Source organism: Microcaecilia unicolor, chromosome 1 (assembly GCF_901765095.1).
Source record: "Microcaecilia unicolor chromosome 1, aMicUni1.1, whole genome shotgun sequence".
Classification (NCBI taxonomy): domain Eukaryota; kingdom Metazoa; phylum Chordata; class Amphibia; order Gymnophiona; family Siphonopidae; genus Microcaecilia; species Microcaecilia unicolor.
In genome coordinates, this window is record NC_044031.1 from 160,878,587 (window position 1) to 160,899,187 (window position 20,601).

General features: G+C 40.9%; 2 protein-coding genes across 3 annotated transcripts in view; one reads left to right on the forward strand and one right to left on the reverse strand.

Annotated features, from left to right (window-relative positions):
• The window catches only part of DNAH11 (dynein axonemal heavy chain 11), a 708,797-nt gene extending 697,651 nt beyond the window's left edge, over positions 1-11,146 (forward strand). The window contains exons 76-80 of the mRNA XM_030201723.1: positions 385-567; positions 656-771; positions 898-1,010; positions 8,821-8,961; positions 10,885-11,146. Of these exons, the coding sequence (XP_030057583.1) occupies positions 385-567; positions 656-771; positions 898-1,010; positions 8,821-8,961; positions 10,885-11,132 (801 nt within the window). The 3' untranslated portion in view covers positions 11,133-11,146. The remainder of the gene's footprint in view (positions 1-384; positions 568-655; positions 772-897; positions 1,011-8,820; positions 8,962-10,884) is intronic.
• A 17-nt stretch (positions 11,147-11,163) lies between these two features.
• The window catches only part of CDCA7L (cell division cycle associated 7 like), an 85,499-nt gene continuing 76,061 nt past the window's right edge, over positions 11,164-20,601 (reverse strand). For both annotated transcript variants that reach the window (XM_030201746.1, XM_030201738.1), the window contains exons 9-10: positions 17,106-17,242; positions 11,164-12,905 (exon numbers count right to left, since the gene is read on the reverse strand). In XM_030201746.1, the coding sequence (XP_030057606.1) occupies positions 12,878-12,905; positions 17,106-17,242 (165 nt within the window). In that variant the 3' untranslated portion in view covers positions 11,164-12,877. The remainder of the gene's footprint in view (positions 12,906-17,105; positions 17,243-20,601) is intronic.

A 20,601-nucleotide genomic window follows, 5' to 3' on the forward strand; every position in this document is an offset into this window, starting at 1 on the left:
ATCCCCCCCCCCCCCCAAAAAAAAGTAGCCCATCAACAGGAAGTTGCATCAGAGGGTCGAAGATGGATCAGACATGCAGAGTACGCACATGGATCCCAAGGCCCCATGCTGCTTTCTGCTTTCTGGGAAAAACTTCAGGAGCACATCTATTGCTGGTACCACCCTTGGCTGAGTACAGGGAGCTTCTGCTTGCTATATCATTAGGATTGTGGCTGAAGAGTGGAACACTTGTGCTGCAGGAGTACTCCTGTACTTAGCCAAGGTGCAGAGAACAAGGTATGCTGCTGGCCTGTTTGTCAAAACACATGGGTTGAGAACTGCTGATCTATATGAAGGAGGCTACATTAAAGTTTAATTGTATTCTTTTTGTATTTCCTATCTAAGATTAAAAATACACTAGATGGCATTTTGGAGAAGCTCCCAGAAGAATTCAGCATGACAGAGATAATGCAGAAGACAACAGATCGAAGTCCTTATATTCTTGTTTGTTTCCAAGAATGCAAGAGAATGAATATTCTGATAAGAGAGATAAGCAGATCACTTAAAGAACTAGATCTTGGCTTGAAAGTAAGATGTTTATTATTATTATGTCTAAGCTTTCCAAGCTAAAGACCACTGAAATGTACTTACATAAAAATCTGTTGCTGTGATCCAGGGAGAGTTGACTATGTCCTCCGATATGGAAGCACAGCAGTCTGCTCTGTACTATGATCATGTTCCAGATACATGGACCAAGCTTGCTTATCCATCCACTTATGGACTAGCACAGTGGTAAGCTATATTAACAAAAAGTAGATATTTTATATTTCTCACTCGATATTGAAAGCAAAAGCTCAAAAGATACGCTTCGGTCAATATAGTTCAGATAAGTAAACCATCAGGTTTTCTTTCACACAGGATAAATGACCTCCTTTTAAGATGTCGGGAGCTTGACACATGGACACAAGATCTGGTGCTTCCAGCAGTAGTCTGGCTTCCTGGCTTCTTTAATCCTCAGTCCTTCTTGACAGGTGGGTACTATCACTGAAAGTTCTACTTGGTTGCCATATATAAATAAGAAATATATTTCTTCAGGAATGAACTCCTTAAGAGGAAAATGAGCAGTGTGCTTCATTTAAGAGTGCAGTTGTGTGCAGAAGATTTATGTACCACTGGTCCAACTGTATGTTTCAGTGAATCTGTAACTGAATAAAAGCTGAACAACCTCTACTTGGTACAAAGTTAAACACAATGAGATCAACACTGAGTGGCATTCAGCCATTAAACTACTATGTAATAAGAAGAAGTATGATCGTGTCAGCCCCTTCCTTATTTTAGAACACTGGCTACCTATTGTCTTTCGCGTATTGTATAAATACGTGACCATCACTTACTGGTTTTGCACTTGGGAACTCCTTCCTTCCTTTTTGATCTTCTTATCCTATATAAACCACAATGTACCCTTTGATCTCTAACAACTATCTCACAGTCCCATCCCACTGTCATGTTTGGTGTGACTCAATTCGTAGTAGTAGGTGTTTTAGCCCCATGGCTCTAGAATGGCCCACCTCTCTCCGTTTAAATCAAACCCTAATTCCCAGGTTGTAAAACTGCACTTAAGACCCAGGCATTTCCACAAGTCTGACTCTATGAGCCTGCAGACCATACTTACCTTTGGTCTCTGTGCAAACCTTTTGTCTCTTCCTATCTCTCTCCCTATATTGAAAGAAAATTGTAATATATGGTCTATCCTTATACGCTACCCTTCTGTATTTCTGTTATTGTTTGCCCTATTGACCCTTTTTTCCCATTACTCTTTTTTGATCATATAAACTGCCTTGCTATCCTTTTATGATTCGTGGTATATCAAGAATAAACTGAACCACCATATATTTGAAATGTCAGAAGATGTTCAAGTTATACTTGAACATTCTCTCCTGTCCCATGGCTTTTTAATTTTCTCAGGAGCCTCTCATAATGGACTGTCAAAAACTTTCTGAAAATCTGGATACCTTTTTGGGCAGACTCTACAGTCTTTATCTGCTGACATTTACTACATCAACTGACTCACTTTTATTCATGTCTTTAAAAAAAATAGCAAATTACTGAGGCAAGATTTCCCTTGGCTGAATCCATTTGACTTGATCCCGATAAACCATGTTTGTCTATGTGTTCAATAATTTTATTCTTTAAATTTGTTTCTACCATTTTGCCCAGCACTGATGTCAGACTTACAGGTCTGTAGTTTCCCGGATTTTCCCTCAAATTCTTTTTAAAAGTTGGTGTTATGGGAGTCACGTGATTCAGTGAACGGTGGTAGACGTGTGGTTTACAGGCTGCCCAGGGCTCCATCTTTAATTATCTTTTATTAAAGGTTCCCATCGTTTTAGATGACCAAATTTCAGCATAGGAGCACCTCAGAGGCATATGGACAAATATCTTACTTGCTCCTTGATGGCGACGTTATCTAAACCGCTTCGGAGAAAAGAGGATTGGAATTGGGCACTGGAGACTAATATGGCAACCTCCCCTCCTTCGGAATCCAGTCACAGGCTACTCTGACGCTATGATAAAGGAGCTGAGTCAGTGGTGCCTGCACTGGACCCCAGGTTCAACCAACTGTGCGAACAACTAACAGGTCTGAGTGCTCTAACATTAGAGCTTACTTGCCATACCGGAGAATTGGAGGTGCGAGTGTCAGAGGTAGAAGATACTCAACAGGCAGGCCCAAGTGGAGGGCCTGGTTAAATTAGAGTGGCTAGCCTAGGAACATCAACAGAAACTAAACGATTTGGAAAATCGCTCCTGCCGTGACAACCTACAGTTTGTGTGTTTTCCAGAATCAATAGCAGAAACGAAATTAAAACAAACACTAGAAACTTGGCTTTTGGTGATGTTCCCCAATGCAGGAGAGGGAGGCATGATTCATTTAAACCAGAACCACAGCATGGGTCAGCGCCAAAGAAGGGAACTGCCACTTTCTTGTATTTTCACCACTGTTCACAAAAACCATCGGTTCTCCGGCTTTACAAAGGCTGCAGGGATGAAATAAAATTTGATGGTGAGCAGATCAAAATATTTCAAAACTGTTCAGTGGTGGGCTTTTTCCCCCGCATGTGGTACATTGGTAGAGAAACAACAGAGATTTATCCTATAATACCATGCCATTTTAAAAGTGTTCACAAACGGCAAATGGATATCCTACCCATTGCCAGAGGCTGTTATGGACTGGATCAATCATCCTACATGATCAGCCACTCTTTTTTCGTTTTTCACTAATTTGTTATTTACTGCTTGCAGTTTGGACTGTGAATGTTTCAACAGACACCACTGAACTACTGGAGATATGAACAATTGTACTGTGGCTTTCATATTATATTAAATTAGTATAGTATTGATTGGAGATGGGTGCCTGTAAACATTATAGTGTCTCACTGTCCTGCCTATCGGTGATGGGCATGACACTGTTGAGAGATGTTGGGGGGGGGGGGGGGAGAGTAGAATGGGGGTTATCCACTAGCTTAATTGTGCTAAAGTTGAGATGTTGGGTATGTATGTGCTTTAATTTTACCATGGGGGTTGGCAGAAACATAGGATCCCCTCTGTCAAGCCTCCAGCCAGAATTTTCCTGTCCTCTCCTTCTGGTGTCTCCTTTTCTCACCCATGGCTGGGAAAGCATGAACAGATGCTTCACATCTACCCATTCAACTCCACTCATTATTTTATAGACCTCTATCATATCTCCCCTCAGCCGCCTTTTCTCCAAGGTGAAGAGCCCTAGTCGCTTTAGCCTTTCCTCATAGGGAAGTCATCCCATCCTCTTTATCATTTTCGTCACCATTCTCTGCACCTTTTCTAATTCCACTATATCTTTTTTGAGATGCGGCGACCAGAATTGAACACAATATTCGAGGTGCAGTCGCACCATGGGGCGATACAAAGGCATTATAACATCCTCATTTTTGTTTTCCATTCCTAATAATACCTAACATTGTTTGCTTTCTTAGCCGCAGCAGCACACTGAGCAGGTTTCAACGTATCATCAACGACGACACCTTTCTTGGTCCGTGACTCCTAACGAGGAACCTTGCATAACATAGCTATACTTCGGGTTCCTCTTTCCCACATGCATCACTTTGCACTTGCTCACATTAAATGTCATCTGCCATTTAGACGCCCAGTCTCCCAGTCTCATAAGGTCCTCTTGTAATTTTTCACAATCCTCCCGAGATTTAACGACTTTGAATAACTTTGTGTCATCAGCAAATTTAATTACCTCACTAGTTACTCCCATTTCTAGGTCATTTATAAATATGTTATAAAGCAGCGGTCCCAGCACAGAGCCCTGGGGAACTAACTACCCTTCTCCATTAAGAATACTGACCATTTAGGTGGTCTAAGGAAGCAGGCCAGTCAGTGGTTAGTCCAAAGGGAACTTTTGTCAGGCTTCTTCCCTAGAAGCACTGGGTTTGTGAGCCCTTGGACCAGTACCGTGGAGCTGCACTGGCAGGCAAGGTCACCTTCGAAGCAGAGACGAGGCAAGGCTGGACTAGAACCCCGGACTGGAGTTCTGCACTGGAATATACAGGACTGGAACGCACCGGACGGGTGCGCACTGGACTGGAACCCACTGGATTGGTACACACTGGAGTGGAGCCCACTGGACTGGAACACACGGGACCGGAACCCACTGGATCTAGGCTTCACCTACGCTTAGCCACCGTTCCCTGAGGGTTGAGCCCTCAGGTTTGGGCAGCCGGCAGGGCTTACTGGAACTAGCAAGCAGGAACAACAGGAATCAGGATACAGAAGTGCCCCCAGGCACCTAGGCGAAAGCAAGGCAGACAGGCAGGGAATGTCCGGGTTCCGGCAATAGTCAGGTCTGGCCACAGGCAGAGAATATCTGGGTTCAGGCAGTAGTCGGGTCAGGCAGCAAGTATCGGGGTTCAGGCAGCAGTCGGATCAGGCAGCAGGCAGCAAGGCTATGGCTGGAGCTCCAGTAGCAAGGAGTACTGGCAGCGGACAGGACTAGGGCTGAAGCTCCAGAAGCAAAGGGAAAAACCCACGGGAAAACCAGAAAGCTAAACACAAGAAAACTAGTAAAGCTGTACACAAGCTAACTAGTCACAAGCTAGAAACTCACACTAAGCAAAACACAGGAGAACTAGTAAAGCTGTACACAAGCTAATAAGCAAAGCTATGCCCAAGCTAACTAGTCACATGCTAGGAACTTACACAACACACAGGAGAACTAGTAAAGCTGTACACAAGCCAACAAGAAAAGCTATGCCCAAGCTAACTAGTCACATGCTAGGAACTTACACAACACACAGGAGAACTAGTAAAGCTGTACACAAGCCAACAAGAAAAGCTATGCCCAAGCTACTAGTAACAAGCTAGAAACTCACACTGAACTGGACAAGGTAGCAGTGCACAGAGCACTCTTAACATACCAGGGACCTTAGACGATGCAAAGGCCAAGGTTGCAGTCTCTAAGTGATTAATAAAGCCCTTCAACACCTGAGGAGCAGCTGCAGCCATCAGTAAGCAACTACGGAGGCTGTCCAGGCACAAACAAGAGAGACAAGTCCGGCAGCCTGGAAGAACCGGACCGGACTGCGCTAAAGACAAACTATGGCAGCCACTGGCTCTGGCCACCAGCGGGTGAGAGAAGCACAAACCAAGGAGCAGGCAGAGCGCACACAGAACATAGAGAGACTTAGAATACCTAGGTGCAGCACAGAGGAGCAAACAGAGCCAGGCTGGAGACAGAGGTACAGCTAACTCAGGCAGCACCCCCAGGTGCAGTAGAGTGGAGTAATTAGAGCCAAGCTGGAAGCAGCCAGCACACAGAAGGAAAACTACTCCAGAAAGGATAGGCAGAAGCCAGCTTAGAAGCTGACCCCCAGAAATAAGGTAAGTCTGAGGGTGGTCACGGCCACAGACGTGACAACTTTATTGAAGATAAACCCAGACCCAACTCAGCTGAGTGTCGGCCCTTGCCTCATCAGGGGTCATCAACTTCTTCACTTAACAAAAAAAACAATGATATCAACACAAAGGCTCCTAATAGCTTTGCAGGTTATATGAATAAATTCAGATGCTGAGCCAGGAAACAAGGACCTACCGTATTTTTCAGACCATAAGATGCACCTAGGTTTTAGAGGAGGAAAATAGGGAAAAAAAATTTTGAAGCAAAAAGTGTTGCGGAGATCTGCTGGAGGACCACAGGTTGTGCAAAACTCTTGCATGGGGACAGCAGTTTTGCACAACCTGTGTGGCTCTGCAGTGGAATTTGTCCTCCCCTGCCACCCATGCTCAATGATTCTCCTCTCTCCCCTGCCCTCCCCTCCATGTCCAGCAGTTCTCCTCCCCTCCCATCCAGCGATTCATTCAAACCCCTGCCCGCCTGACTGTCCACTCTCAGCTCCCCGACTTTCTGATCGTGCAACCATGCTCCCTGCCTTAAAATCTTACATACCTGAAGTCGCAGCGAACCAGCAGTAAGTAAAAGCAGCAGGCAGGCTCGCCTCCTCGTCGCTTCCCTTCCCTTTGGGTAAATTAAAGATTTCAAAATAGGGAGCACGGGTATACGAACGGAAGGGAGCTGGCAGGTGAGCCGGACCTCACAAAAAAAGCACTAGGCGGAGTTGAGGCGTGCTGCGCAGGGCCCCTTTGAGTGCGAGGCCTTATGCGGTCGCAACGCTCTTCTCAGCCTAAGACCGGCCCTGGCTGCCCCCCCCCCCCCCCCCAGCAAGCAGGTACGCTACATTCAGACTATGACACACCCACATTTTCCTCCCAAAATGGGGGGGGGGGGGGGAGTGTGTCTTATAGTCCGAAAAATATGGTATATTGAACTTTTATAGAATTTCATTCTGAGGCAACAAAGGGTAAAGTCACACACCCAAAGTCACAAGAAGCATCAGTGGACAAGCAAGATTTTAATCCTGGTTTCCCTGTTTTTGACCTGTTGCTCCAACTAGGATTTTTTGATCATACCAGCTGAGCACCTGAATTTATTCACATAACCTGCAAAGTTATCAGGAGCCTTTGCGTGTTGGTGTTATTGTCCTTATTTTCTTCCAAAGCCATGCCAGTTAAAAGGTGGTTTCTGAAAAATAAAGGTACTAGACCAGTGCCACTCCAGCTCCAGTGGGGAAAAGGAAGCAATTTTAGAAAGATTCCAGGTTAGTAAAAAAAGAAAGAATTGCACAGCGACGGCATTTCTGGAGAGACAACTGTGGAGAAGGAGTTGAAACCCTCTGGAGATTCTCTGCCTGAATTAACATCATTGAGTAAGTCTTTTCTTCCAAACAAACCCTCAACCATAACTTTAGACGTTATGTGGGAAGCTCTTCTGGGCTTTGAGACATCATTTTCCCAAAAATTAATATCTGTTTTACAACAAGCTCAATTTCCCCTTGAAAGGGTATCTATAATGGAAAAGAAAGTCACAATGTGTGAAGGGAAAATTGAAACTAATAGTAAAGATATAAAACAATGTCAACAAATTCAGACAAATATCATTAAAGAAAATATGTGGCTGCAAAATAAAATTGAAAGCCTAGAGAATCAACAGAGATCAAAAACACTACTATTAATAAACTTTCCAAAGCAGATGTCGGTTGCACCTTTAAAAGGTATATCATTGAAATATTGAAAATTCTGGAACAAGCTTGTCCCCCTGTATCAAAAATATATTATTTGCAACCCTATAAGAAAAAAATGACTGACCAACCTATCTCTGAAGGAGCTGATGCTGTTTTTGAGACTTTAAACCTCACTCAAACTATTGAAGATGATAATCTGGGCTTACAACCAGCAACATTAATTGTGACTTTTGTATAACAGCCAGATAGAGACTGGATATTAAAACAGTTCTTCTGTCATAGGGAGGAAACTTTTCTGAACCATAAGAATTTTTCCTGATGTATCCCCGTGTAACCCAGAAGAAGCGCCAAAGTTTACTTAAACTTTGCTCTCCTGTTCTTCAGTTGGGTGGCCTTTCTTGGTTGAATTTTCCATGCAAATGTATAGTGAAGTTAAATTCAGTGAAATATGTTTTCTGTGATCCATTACATTTAAGTTCCTTTCTTGAATCTAGGTCAGTAACAACTCCATCTCCAATTGTAATGTCATCTACACCATAGTCTGTTTTGATTTCTCTCAAGGGAACCTCTCTTCAAGTCTCTAATAGTAGATTAGTTAATGAAAATTATCCTGAGTATTGTGCCTTGTTCTCTTCTCCTATTTGTGGACTAAATTGGATAATGTGTATTTTCTTTTTCCTTTTGAAAAAATGTAATAGATTTGCTTATTATTCCTTTTTTTCTGTAACAAGATTTGTTCTTGGAGCCGTAGTAATAATCCTTAAAAATAAAATTAAAAAGAAAACAACAACAAAACAACCATGGTCATTTCACCAAATCTAAGTTAAAAAATTACCATTTCTTGAAAACTACAGAACTGAATGTGTGCAAACAAACCTGTTCAGCTAAAAAAAAAAAAGTCTGACACTTGTGCTCATCTGTCTTGAGCACCTTCAATTATAGCTCAACTTTAGACATATCTGTGTGGTCATTGTAGATTTTAGGGTTTTTGAGAAAATCTAGCTTCAAGAATCAATCCATGTATACAAAGAAGGTAATGTGTTTGCAATGCTACTGCTTATTACATTGGAAACAAGTGACCCAAAAATGGTTGGGTTTTTTTTTTTTTTTAGTATCAATGCCATATCTCACATCACTCAGACTGTGTCTTCAAGTTATTTAATTATTTACTAATTTTTGGTGTTGTGATGGGAATGTTGTAAATTGAGTTTTGGTCTTTTTTTATTAGCAATAATGCAGAGCATAGCACGTAAGAATGAGTGGCCTTTGGATAAGATGTGTTTGACTGTGGATGTTACCAAAAAGACAAAAGAAGATTATGGCCACCCTCCAAGGGAAGGTGCATACATCCATGGACTATTTATGGAAGGTAAATGTCTTGTCCTCATAAAACAAATAATTGATACTATCCAAGCAGGTGCCAGGACACCAACTGCCTAATCTTTATATTGTTTCTTACTCACTTTTTCTGACCCAAAGAAATATCATACAAGAAATAACTGCTTTATGTGGATTATCGAGAGACGCAAAAAAAAAAAAAACCATCATGGAAGTAGAAAGAACAACAATGTAACAATGTTCCATGAGAAGTCATAGGAAAAGTGGAAACAGAATCAGACTCTTCAAATACACACCAAAGACGCTCAACGCAGATATTAAAATTTAATAAAGGATTTCTACGGTCTGTTTTTGAAGAGCCTGCTTCTGTTCCCACTCATCTCCTTTTCTTCCGATTACCAAGAGAGAAGCATATAATGTAAACATCTTAGCTATGTTTTCATTATTTAGTTGTGTTGTATCAGTTATCTTTGCTTATGTTGGGAGGTTGCCACACACTTACAGGGCTAATGTTGGGGGTGAGGGAGGGCTCCCATTGATTAAGGGTTCCAAAGCCTAATTGAATCTGAAAGAGGCAAGTAGGCTTGTGCCCCTGTCTGGTTGCTGTCGCTTGATACTCTCCATGGCGACAGCGTTCTGTGGCCTTATCTACATAAAATATACAGCAGTGACACCTATAGGGAGATCACCTGTCTTTTTTTTGCATCTGGTAAGCGTCATCTCTCACATTACCTTTCAATTAAAATATGCTTTTGTTGCCAGGCTATTTGCCTCAGATTATCAAAATCTTGGGGGGAAGATGGAAGTTGCCAGTGTTCTTATCTTGCCTTTCAATGACAAAGGGAGAATGCAAACATTTGTCTTATCCCCTGGCTTGCCTTACCTTCAATGTGTATCACTTTTCTGTGCATTTCCAGACATGACCATTCCTGCCCTTTATGTAGACATCTTTTGCTCCTGCCCCCCCCCCCCCCCCAAAAAAAAAAGTGAAGGTGAGGGACAGCAGTTAAAAATGGCTGTGTGACCCAGCCTCCCTCCTCTCACTTGTATCTTCAACCCAACAGCAGGAGAATCCTGCTGCTGCAAGAGGCTGCAGTCTTGTGCCACCCCAGCAACCAATCATATTATGCCAGGCTCTCCCTCTCCACCTACACTTGATGAAGTTGAACACCTGTGAACTGCCTATATTATGGCCCACAACTTTAAGAATAAGTAAAATCAATATTTCACAATTTCTCTCATATATATATATATATATTAGTGATGTTAGCTCTTACGGCTACAGCATAGGCTTTTTGAGATGTGTGTCAGGTCAAACCTTATTATCAAAATCAATTGTTACAGTTGCCCTCAGGCTACTTGTGAGGTTTTAGGGTGAGAGAAATTTTGGTGGTGGTACTACTCCTAGAGAATAAACTTTCCAGAGGCAATACTCGACCTGTAGCTGCCAGCATTTATATGGGTACGGGTGATATTCAGACCACTACCCAGTAAATTACCCTGATCTCTGGATAATTACCCAGTTAGCGGGATGAATATTGACTGAACCAGGTAACTCCAGACTCTGCATCAGCACTATCCGGTTATGACCCAATCACTGCTCTTTAACCGGGTTCTTAGCCAGTTAAGTAGCGCTGGATATTTTGCCCCAGTTTCTATATATATTTGAAAGAAAATTATTTACATTACAGGAAGAGAGAGCTGTTCTGTGATGAATACCACCCACGTTTATGTCTGTTTATCAATGAAAAGCTTTCCTTTATCCTGAACTCTGCAAAAGTCATACTTCTAATACCTGACATCATAGCCTTGCTGCATGCTTAAGATTAGCCAGTCTCTGGCTTTTGGCAACATACACTATCAGTGAGAAATGTACTAAAAAGCTGTAAAAACTTACTGGCATCTTAATTTAAATACATCATCTTATTTTTATATGCATGTTTTTGTGTTATAGGAGCAAGATGGGATATCCAGTCAGGAGTTATCATTGAAGCACGCCTGAAGGATCTGGCTCCAGCAATGCCTGTCATTTTTGTGCGAGCTAGCCCAGTGGACAAGCAGGAACCAAAAAACATATATGCTTGCCCTGTTTATAAAACCAAAAGCAGAGGGTTCACATATGTCTGGACATTTAACCTGAAAAGCAGACATAAGCCAGCTAAGTGGATACTAGCAGGAGTAGCTCTTTTATTCACAGTTTAGCAACAAAGATGATAGTACAGTTTTTTTTTTTTTTTACACTACCTCAGACAGACAGATTGCCCCAGTTCAGATCATTGTGAGAAAATACATACTTTACAACTCTACCACAGGAAATATTTCTCTTCCATCTCAAACTGGCTGCTGCCTGGTCTGTGCTCTCTTTGTATGTAATTATCAATTTCCTCACATACATCACGAACAGAAAATAGCAAAGTAAAATGTGCCAAAACACACACACCACAAAAGGAAGCTAAAATCACTAAGCAAAATCAGGTGTGAACAAGAAGCAACAAGTGAAGATTGCACAAACAGCCTTTGTCCAAACTTATGGTTCTCAATCTTATAAAATACAACAAAATAAAATTGCCACTTTCATTTTCAAGAAAATTTAACTAAAAACAGCTATAGCTAACACTCAAAAGTGCTCGTCTGTTGATCTTAACTAAAACTTGATTTCCTTAATGATTGTGTTATTTATATAAAGGAATTATTCCATGATGCAGCAAAAGATAATAAATCCCACATTCCCTTTTAGGTTTATTGCACTCTGTGATATAAAATATTAGTATGTTTACAATGCCTGATGCAGTTCAGCTCTATACTTTACCCTGATTCTGAAAGAGGTTGGCATTTCTTTTTTTTACCCACTGTCACCCCCCCCCCCCCCCCCCCTAACAAAGTGGCAGGTTCTGACCTGTACATGTGGAAGAACCAGCAACGGAAAGGTCTGAAGGTAGAGTGTAAGGAATTTTCCTGGAAGCATAAAACCCAGTATACTGAACAAAGCCCCATACATAACCTATAGATCATGTGATGACAAGTAGAGGAGGAATAATCAGGACTTAATGTTCACTTAAGGGTATTTCACATTTTTCTTTGTCCAGTGGAAACCTGCTTTTCTTATACTCTGTCAATGGCATAAATTCCATCCAAGCAACCCCATTTCTATATCCCTCCCTGCCCGAATGCCCTTTCAGATAATTTGCATGGGGGCCCTAACTTCTACTACTGCGTTTACTATTTTAAAGAAACTACAGTACAATGTCAAACTATATACAATAGATGCATCAGAAAGCCAACCCACCAAAGCAATTCTTCAATTCATTTCCAGTTCTACAGTGCTGTTTAGTAATTGTCAAAGTTAGTACTAAAGTCACGCTTTTTAACTTTCTAATATTTTTAAATGGTTTTAACAAGTATTTGGGTGGCTCTTTCACACTAAAGGTAAAAGGCAGCAAACACCCTTCATACAAAAAAAACTGAGAAAGAACTGCTCCACAAATTGTTTACAGTATTGATACCAGTAGACCTACCTATCAATACTACAGGAAGAATTTCTTGTTACGGATAATAGATCACGGTAGATCACTTTAGTTTCACAATTCTATAAAAACATCTGATTTTCAATAAATGTTCACAAAATACTGCTGCTATTCTTTTGCCAGGCACTATACACCCCTGGTTTTGCAAATAAAGTATGCTCAAATGACATATGACGCATAACTGCAGAATGCCTTTACAATTATTTTGTACAGGAAGGGACTTGCAGCATACATATGGTAGGCTCCTCCTTAATTCTTCTTCCCAAGGAATTAACTGTATAAAGATCAGAAAACTCTTAGCCACAGCATTACAGATATAACAATGTAATAATCTCCTTTATCAATTACTTTACAAAATATTAAAACATTTTTTTTTAAATTTAACTTGTCTTTGCTATCCATGTGTGTGGGAACTAAACGGCTTCAGTCTTCTACCAGCTGCTTCTGTAAGCTAAAAAAAAAAAAAAGGAGACGTGTTAGGAACATAGTTAAGACAAAGTCTTCTGGGAGCAGGATCGGTTGCAAAAGTAGCTACAGGCACAAATCACTGGCTTAGTTTTCTATATAAAGAAAAACTGATAACTAACTTCCGCAAACTACTGAAGACCCATCTCTTTAACAAGGCATACCACAAAGATCAACAAATGCGAACTCCTCCACATATATCCAGAATTGTCTTATAATATTTGCTTGTTATACTAATATCATGCTACCCAAAATCCTTCTGTATTTCCACTATATCCTTATATATTTCCACTATTCATGATGTATCGTAAGCCACATTGAGCCTGCAAAGAGGTGGGAAAATGTGGGATACAAATGCAACAAATAAATAAGTGCACTGACTGGGGCTATATCTGGATTTTCAGCAGCATTGTCTATAGATAATAGTGCTGAAAATCATTGTAGAAAAGCCTGGTGCTATCCAGACAGCAGGAGGGTTTGTCCTTGTGCAGTCCTGTCAGTTATTCAGTTGGTGGCAATATTTAGTTGCTAGCTAGATAATTATCCACATAAAATTCAGGAAAGCAAAAATCTGGTTAGCTAGCCACATGTTGTGCAGAATATCACCAACATCCAGTTAGTTTTGTGGTCAACACTGAATCTCGATATTCAGCACTGGCTACTATCCCGATACCTGTGCTGAATATCTGAATTTAATTCAGCCACAACTGGCTGGCACTTAAATAAACCCACAAAAAAAAACCCCCACTGACTGCCCTGAATGATATCAGCCAGCAAGAGTTTAGAACTGTACATTCAAAGTTTACTTTGCTCCAATTTATTTTTGAGCAGACTGATGCTTAAAGTCTAATGTTTTAGTTCAAATCAAGCTGAACAGGTCTTACAGTGCATTCTGCAAAGATAAGCACTAGGGATGTGTATCTGTTAGCGCCCATTCGATTCATTTAGGTGCCTTAAACATTTCAGTGTGTTCAAAGTTGATGGTACACATGTAAATTTACAAGTTAATATGCATACAATTGATTTTTGCACTTTAAAAAGTTCTAATGCATACACAATGTGTACATTAAAAATGAATTTGTGAAACAAATTGCAAAACATACCCAAAAATGAAAAACAAATTCAGAAAAATCTGAAAATGAACTGATAGTTTTTGGGCTCTGAACATCCTTAATATATACATCTAAACATCAAACAGTCTTTCACTCTTTCAAGCTATTTGCTTGCTCCAGTAAACAAGCCCAAGTAAACTAGATTTTCTTGTAAAATGCAAGAGCCATTGAAAAAGTTTTTCAGCAGGTGTCTAAACAATAACCTCCAAAGAACTGTCTAACCTAACTATTCCACCTTCATGTTTAACACTGAATTCACATCATTTTAATATTAATAGGAATACTCCAGGGCAAAGGTTCCCTCTCCTTAGCCCTTCAAATTCATCTGCTAAAGTACCATTCATAGGTAGTCCATATAGCTTATATGTCTGGGCTGGGTGCAACAACCATGATATCTCTGACAACTGGTGTCTTTTATGCTGATATCTCAGATGCAGCTTTGATGGCTCAGAGCAGTAGCAGCCCATCTGCAAAGCCCTGAGTGTTTTTCCTTCAAGCTTAAGCAGCGCTGCTGTGTAAACTAGCCACTCCTCCTGAGGGCTCAGCCCTTTCAACTACTTTGTCCCAAAGCTACATTTTCAGGTGGGGAGGAAAAAGCAGCAACAAATGTATACAAATTCAACTCTGCACATACTACCCATCCCTCTTCTCAATTCTATTCTAATCAGGAAACAATCATTTTAGAGACGGGATGAACAGCTAGACAGAATACACACATCCAAGTTATGTGGGTTTAAAGGTTTGGACAAATTCCTGGAGAAAAAGTCCATAATCTGCTATTAAGATAAACATGGGAAAAGCCACTACTTATCCCTAGGATCAGTAGAATGCATTCTTGCTACTCTTTGGGATTCTGCCATGTACTTGTGACCTGAACTGGCCACTGTTGGAAGGATACTGGGTTAGATGGACCATTAGTCTGACACAGTATGGCAGTTCTTAGGTTCACCGATGCTCCTACTCCAACCCTAATAGTGGAGGGAAGGGGGAGGAGATTGAATTTACAGCGACATGATGGGAGGGAAAAGAAATGGCAAATATGGGCGGTAGGAGCAGGGGAGGGAGAGGGATGAGAGAAAGACGAGACAAGCAAGAACTCATCTGTATCCATAACTAAGGGGCCCTTTTACTAAGTGGTGGTAGCGCACCGCGGGCTTATGAGCCAATCAGGAACTACTACCGGGCTACCAGAGCGACCCGGCAGTAGTTCCCACCCCCAGTGCATACCATTTCCAGTGCTGCAAAAATATTTTCTATTCTTGTAGTGCAGGTGTTTACCTGGCAGTAATCAGGCAGTGCCGCACGCTGCCCGGTTAGCGCAGGAGCCTTATCACCACCTCAGTGAGTGGCAGTAAGGGTTCCCCCCTGAAATGACCATGCAGTTAACTGGTTCACTTACCACACAGCCATTTTTTTTTAAAGAAGAGAGACAGCCTTTTACCTACTGCAGTAAAAGGGGGCCTCAGTGAGCGTCAAAGACATGTGCTGATGCTAGCACAGCCCCTTTACCGCTGCTTAGTAAAAGGACCCCTAAATTCACAAAACCTGGCACCAACTAGAAATTCCTTTTAGATTGGTGTGTCCCAGGTAGTGGCTATGAAACTCTAAAAAAAAACAATAAAGTATCCTATGGCTATCTGTTCATCCGTGAGAATTTGAAGCTTTTTTTTAAAGCAGCTGTCACTCCAATATCCTATTTTACTGTAGTAAATGGTCTGCAAGAAGGCTATGGCCAAGGCAAAAGTTAGTGTCAAACTTGAAATCTGAAAGGGAGATGCATTCTCTTAAAGTATGCCGTACTGACTCCAGTCCAGAGCTGGTACTACCTCAGTACTTCCTATACTATTGGACCACTTCTGCCCCTCTTTGAAATGATTCCCACTTGCATTAAGGTAGATAGAAAATAAATTACTTTATCTAAACAAACATTCTCAAACATATCCACTGATGTACAGCTTCAGAAGCAGAAGTTAAGGTTCCATAAGCAATCTGTCAATTATAACGTCAGTACAGAGACACCTGAAAAGCTGTAATTAAGTAGACATTTGTCCACTGGAACTGGGCTGAAACCAAGTCACAACCATAGTGATAAATCTACGTTCAGCCACTCCTTTCAAAGTCAGGCGAGGTGAAAAAACTTCATGCAACTACTGCTCCATCTATATACTACTATATATCATTTCTACAGCACAACTACACATATGCAACGCTGGGTACAAACACACAACAGACAGTCTCTGTAGTTGGAAACTGCCGCCTCTCTGTTCCTTGTGGTGGTGGGGGTGTCAGCATGAAGCCATCTGAGACAGTAGCTTGAGAGGCATGTGTGGCCATGCTGTAGCCAAACCTGGAGTGGGGTCTGGGGGAAAGAAAACCCCATCTTTCATGGGCTGCTGGAAACCCTCAGGGGGAAGCTTCAGTGCACCAGAAGAGTGACTGCAGGAGCAGGAAAGGGGCTGCTATGGGTGTTATGTAGAGAGAAAATGACTGCTGGACCCTGAGTACAGGGGTAATAATTTAATATTTATTTATTGGTTGCATTTGTATCCCACATTTTCCCACCTATTTGCAGGCTCAATGTGGCTTACAATGTTCCGTCATGGCAATCACCATTCCAGAGTAAACGAAACAATTGGTATTTCATAAAGAACATGGATGATATAGTAAAATTAAACTATCAGATATAGAGAGATAACATTCAGAACATCAGGTAAGTGGTGATGCGTTACAGTTCCTATAATGGATCATTGTGGTATGCCTTATTAAAGAGATAAGTCTTCAGTGATTTACGAAAGTTGATTAGGTCGTAGATTGTTTTCAGGTCAAGTGGCAATGCATTCCATAGCTGCGTGCTCATGTAAGAAAAGCTGGACACGTGTTAATCTGTATTTTAATCCTTTACAGCTGGGGAAGTGAAGATTCAGGAATGTGCGAGCTGATCTTTTCATTTTTATTGAAAAATGAAGTTGAACACACTGATTTTCATCTAGCTCAGGTGAAGAGGGGCAAACAATTCAGAAACCAAAAAACTCTGAATAAGCAATGATTTCTGTTTAGTTTGATAGGGGCCTTACCTTTCAAGATATTCTTTAACATTGTCATAACCATAAAACTTTGCCAAATGAATAAGCATTCCTGTGGCACAACGGCCATCCCGCTTACGGCAATAACTACAGTTGCAGATGCCACGGCAAGGAGGACATATCCAATCCTGAAAAATAAATGAGTGTTCAAAATTCCAGCTTTAATATTGCTTCTCAGTCTTATTGCCAACCTCTATGAATATAAGCTATACGCCTCTGTATAAACACAGCAGTAAAAGGTGGCTACCTTTTATATACTTCTGTTCTGAAGTATCTCCTCCTGTGGAAACACCATTCTACTGTCCACAAAATGTTCATATTTGTGACCGTCTCTGGGAAGAGGTAACTAAAGTAGCGGATTCAAAAGGTTAAAAATGGCCAATTTTTCACATCACGGGTCCATAGGCAGTCTGAAAAAGCTGTACATTTGAATTTCTGTAGCTATTTTTTCACATAAAAAGCATGGGGTTTGGAGTACTAGAGAAGTGTGGTAGCCGTGTTAGTTCACTTTTAAAGGTAATCAATAGAAATAAAATAAAACATGGAAAAGAAAATAAGATGATACCTTTTTTATTGGACATAACTGAATACGTTTCTTGATTAGCTTTCGAAGGTTGCCCTTCTTCGTCAGATCGGAAATAAGCAAATGTTGGTAGATGACAGTATATATAAGTGACTTGGATGTAACAAAAGAGAGGGAACAAAGTACAAACTAAAGTCCAAACAAAAAAAACAGCACCACGGGCCTTTAAAAATGGAACACAGTTCTTTAATGAATGAGCCTTGACAAAAAGACCCGACACGGGCCGTGTTTCGGTAACTAGCACCTGCGTCAGGGGTCACAGTGATGACGTGGAAAACTTGGGGAATAACTCGAATATATTCCTCTACAATATATTATTCCTTACCCCACGTCTCATGTAGTAAAAGCTACAAAGCACCAAGGCACTTTCACTTTCTGTATCATTTTGGCAATAAGACTGTGACCCCTGACGCAGGTGCTAGTCACCGAAACACGGCCCGTGTCGGGTCTTTTTGTCAAGGCTCATTCATTAAAGAACTGTGTTCCATTTTTAAAGGCCCGTGGTGCTGTTTTTTTTGTTTAGTATATATAAGTGAAACATCAAAGAATTTCAGTGACAGTCTAACAGGATGGGGATGGATAGGTGAGAGACAGGAAGAGTCGGGTGGATGAGGGACAGGGAGATATGCATGGAGACAGGAGGGTGACAAAGCAGTACAATTTTATGGTTTATAATGGACTAGAAAATCCAGATCTTTGTTAAGTCCTCTCTGGTGGGTGTCAAAATATTTAATCATTCTGACTTCAAAGGTCTTACATTCCTATATTGCTTTAAAGTTCCCTTTCAGGATTCTTACCATGAAATCACTGGTACAGTGTTCTGGTTTTGTAAAGTGCTGCCCCACAGGCGTGACATCCTTATTGGTACTAACATTTTTCATATGATGTCTATGTAAATTAAATCTCTTCTTTAGCATTTGACTTGTTTCTCCAATGTAGCAGCCTTCGTTGCATTTTTTACACTGAATGATATATACCACATTGGAAGATGAGCATGTGAAAGATTCCTTAATGTTGAATATTTTTCCTTTGTGAATGACCATGGGGTCCTGTTAAATGTTTTGGCATAGTTTGCAGCTGGATATATTGCAAGGATGTGTGCCATTCTCTTCTTTTTGAGTTTGTGTTGGGAGCTTACTTCTAATTAGCTTGTGTTTTAAGTTGGGTGGCTGTCGGAAGGCCACCACTGGTGGGGATGGGAATATCTCTTTCAGTAATTCATCCTCCTGGAGTAGAGGCTGTAAATCTTTTATGATTTTTCTTAATTTTTCCAGCTCTGGGTTGTATGTCACTATAAGGAGGATTCTGTCTGTGGCTTTTTTTTCTTTGTACTGTAGAAGATTTTCCCTGGGTGTTTTGAGGGAGGAGGCAATATTCTTGGAGATTATTTTGGGGTTGTAGCCTTTCTGTTTGAAGGATGCAATCAGGATTTCAAGATGTTTGTCTCTGTCCCCTGGGTCAGAGCAGATACAGTGGTATCTTGTGGCTTGGCTGTAAATAATGGATCTTTTTGTATGTGAAGGGTGGAAACTGGAGTTGTGGAAGTAGCTGCATTTGTCTGTGGGTTTCTTGTATATGGATGTTTGTATATAGCCATCGCTGATTGAGACTGTGGTGTCCAAAAAATTGACTTTTTCTGGGGAGTAGTCAATTTTGAATCTGATTATTGGATGGTATGTATTGAAGGAATTGTAAAATTGTTTCATAGTTTCTTCCCCCTCAGTCAAAATCATAAAAATGTCATCAATGTACCGGTATTATTTTAGGGGTTTGGTCTGGTATGTATTCAAAAATGTCTCTTCCAGCTCAGCCATAAAGAGGTTGGCATAGTGGGGTGCTGTCCTGGTGCCCATCGCAGTGCCCATTATTTGTAGACAGACATCATTGTTTAAGTGGAAATAGTTGTGAGTTAAAATAAATTTGATTAATTTTGTAATAGTTTCTGGTGAGTATTGATGGTCCAGTGTGGATATTTTTGTTGTTGTACTACAAATTGTTTGCTCTAACAGAATTTATTAAAACATCATTTTTTGTTTTCGATGACTTTAATCACCTTTCCCAGAGATGGTGACATTTAGAGCTCCTTTTACAAAGCCATTCTAGCAATTGTGATGCGGCAAATGCAACGAAGCCCAGTGGAATTGCTAGCTTGGCTTTGTAAAAGGAGTTATTAGAATGCATCGCAGCAAATCTCCAGTGTATATCCATAATTTATAAAAGTTGTTAAAGTAGAAGAGATGATGACATTCTGTAAATGCTTATTTCACTCTGATTGAAGTACATATCAAAGAAAATTGGTAAATGGAGTGAATTATCAAAACAATTATATTAACAGTGAGACAAGCCTTACCTTTTACAACTCTTAAATAACTAGAGGCCAGGTGTGCTGAACATTTTTCCCAGAAACACAAATCTCCATTTTCTATAAGCAGCGGTATCTTATAACTGATGAGCACAACTTGCTTAGCGTGTAAACAAGAGGGGGCATATATGTGGGCAAAGCATGGACAGGGGTTCGCATTTGCAGAATACTGTAAGTTACGTGCTAAAGTGCCACATTTATTTATTTTATTTATTTAGATTTTGCTCACACCTTTTACAGTAGTAGCTCAAGGTGAGTTACATTCAGGTACACTGGATATTTCTCTGTCTCAGGAGGGCTCACAATCTAAGTTTATACCTGAGGCAATGGAGGGTTAAGTAACTTGCCCAAAATCACAAGGAGCAGCAGTGGGATTTGAACTGGCCACCGCTGGATTGCAAGACCAGTGTTCTAACCACTAGGCCACTCCTCCAGGACAGTATACTTAAATTTAACAGAATCTGGGTGTCCAGATATCATTACAGAATTAGTGCTCAGCATGTTTCACCTAGGTACCTAAATTTGTGGCACCCAGTTAAAGA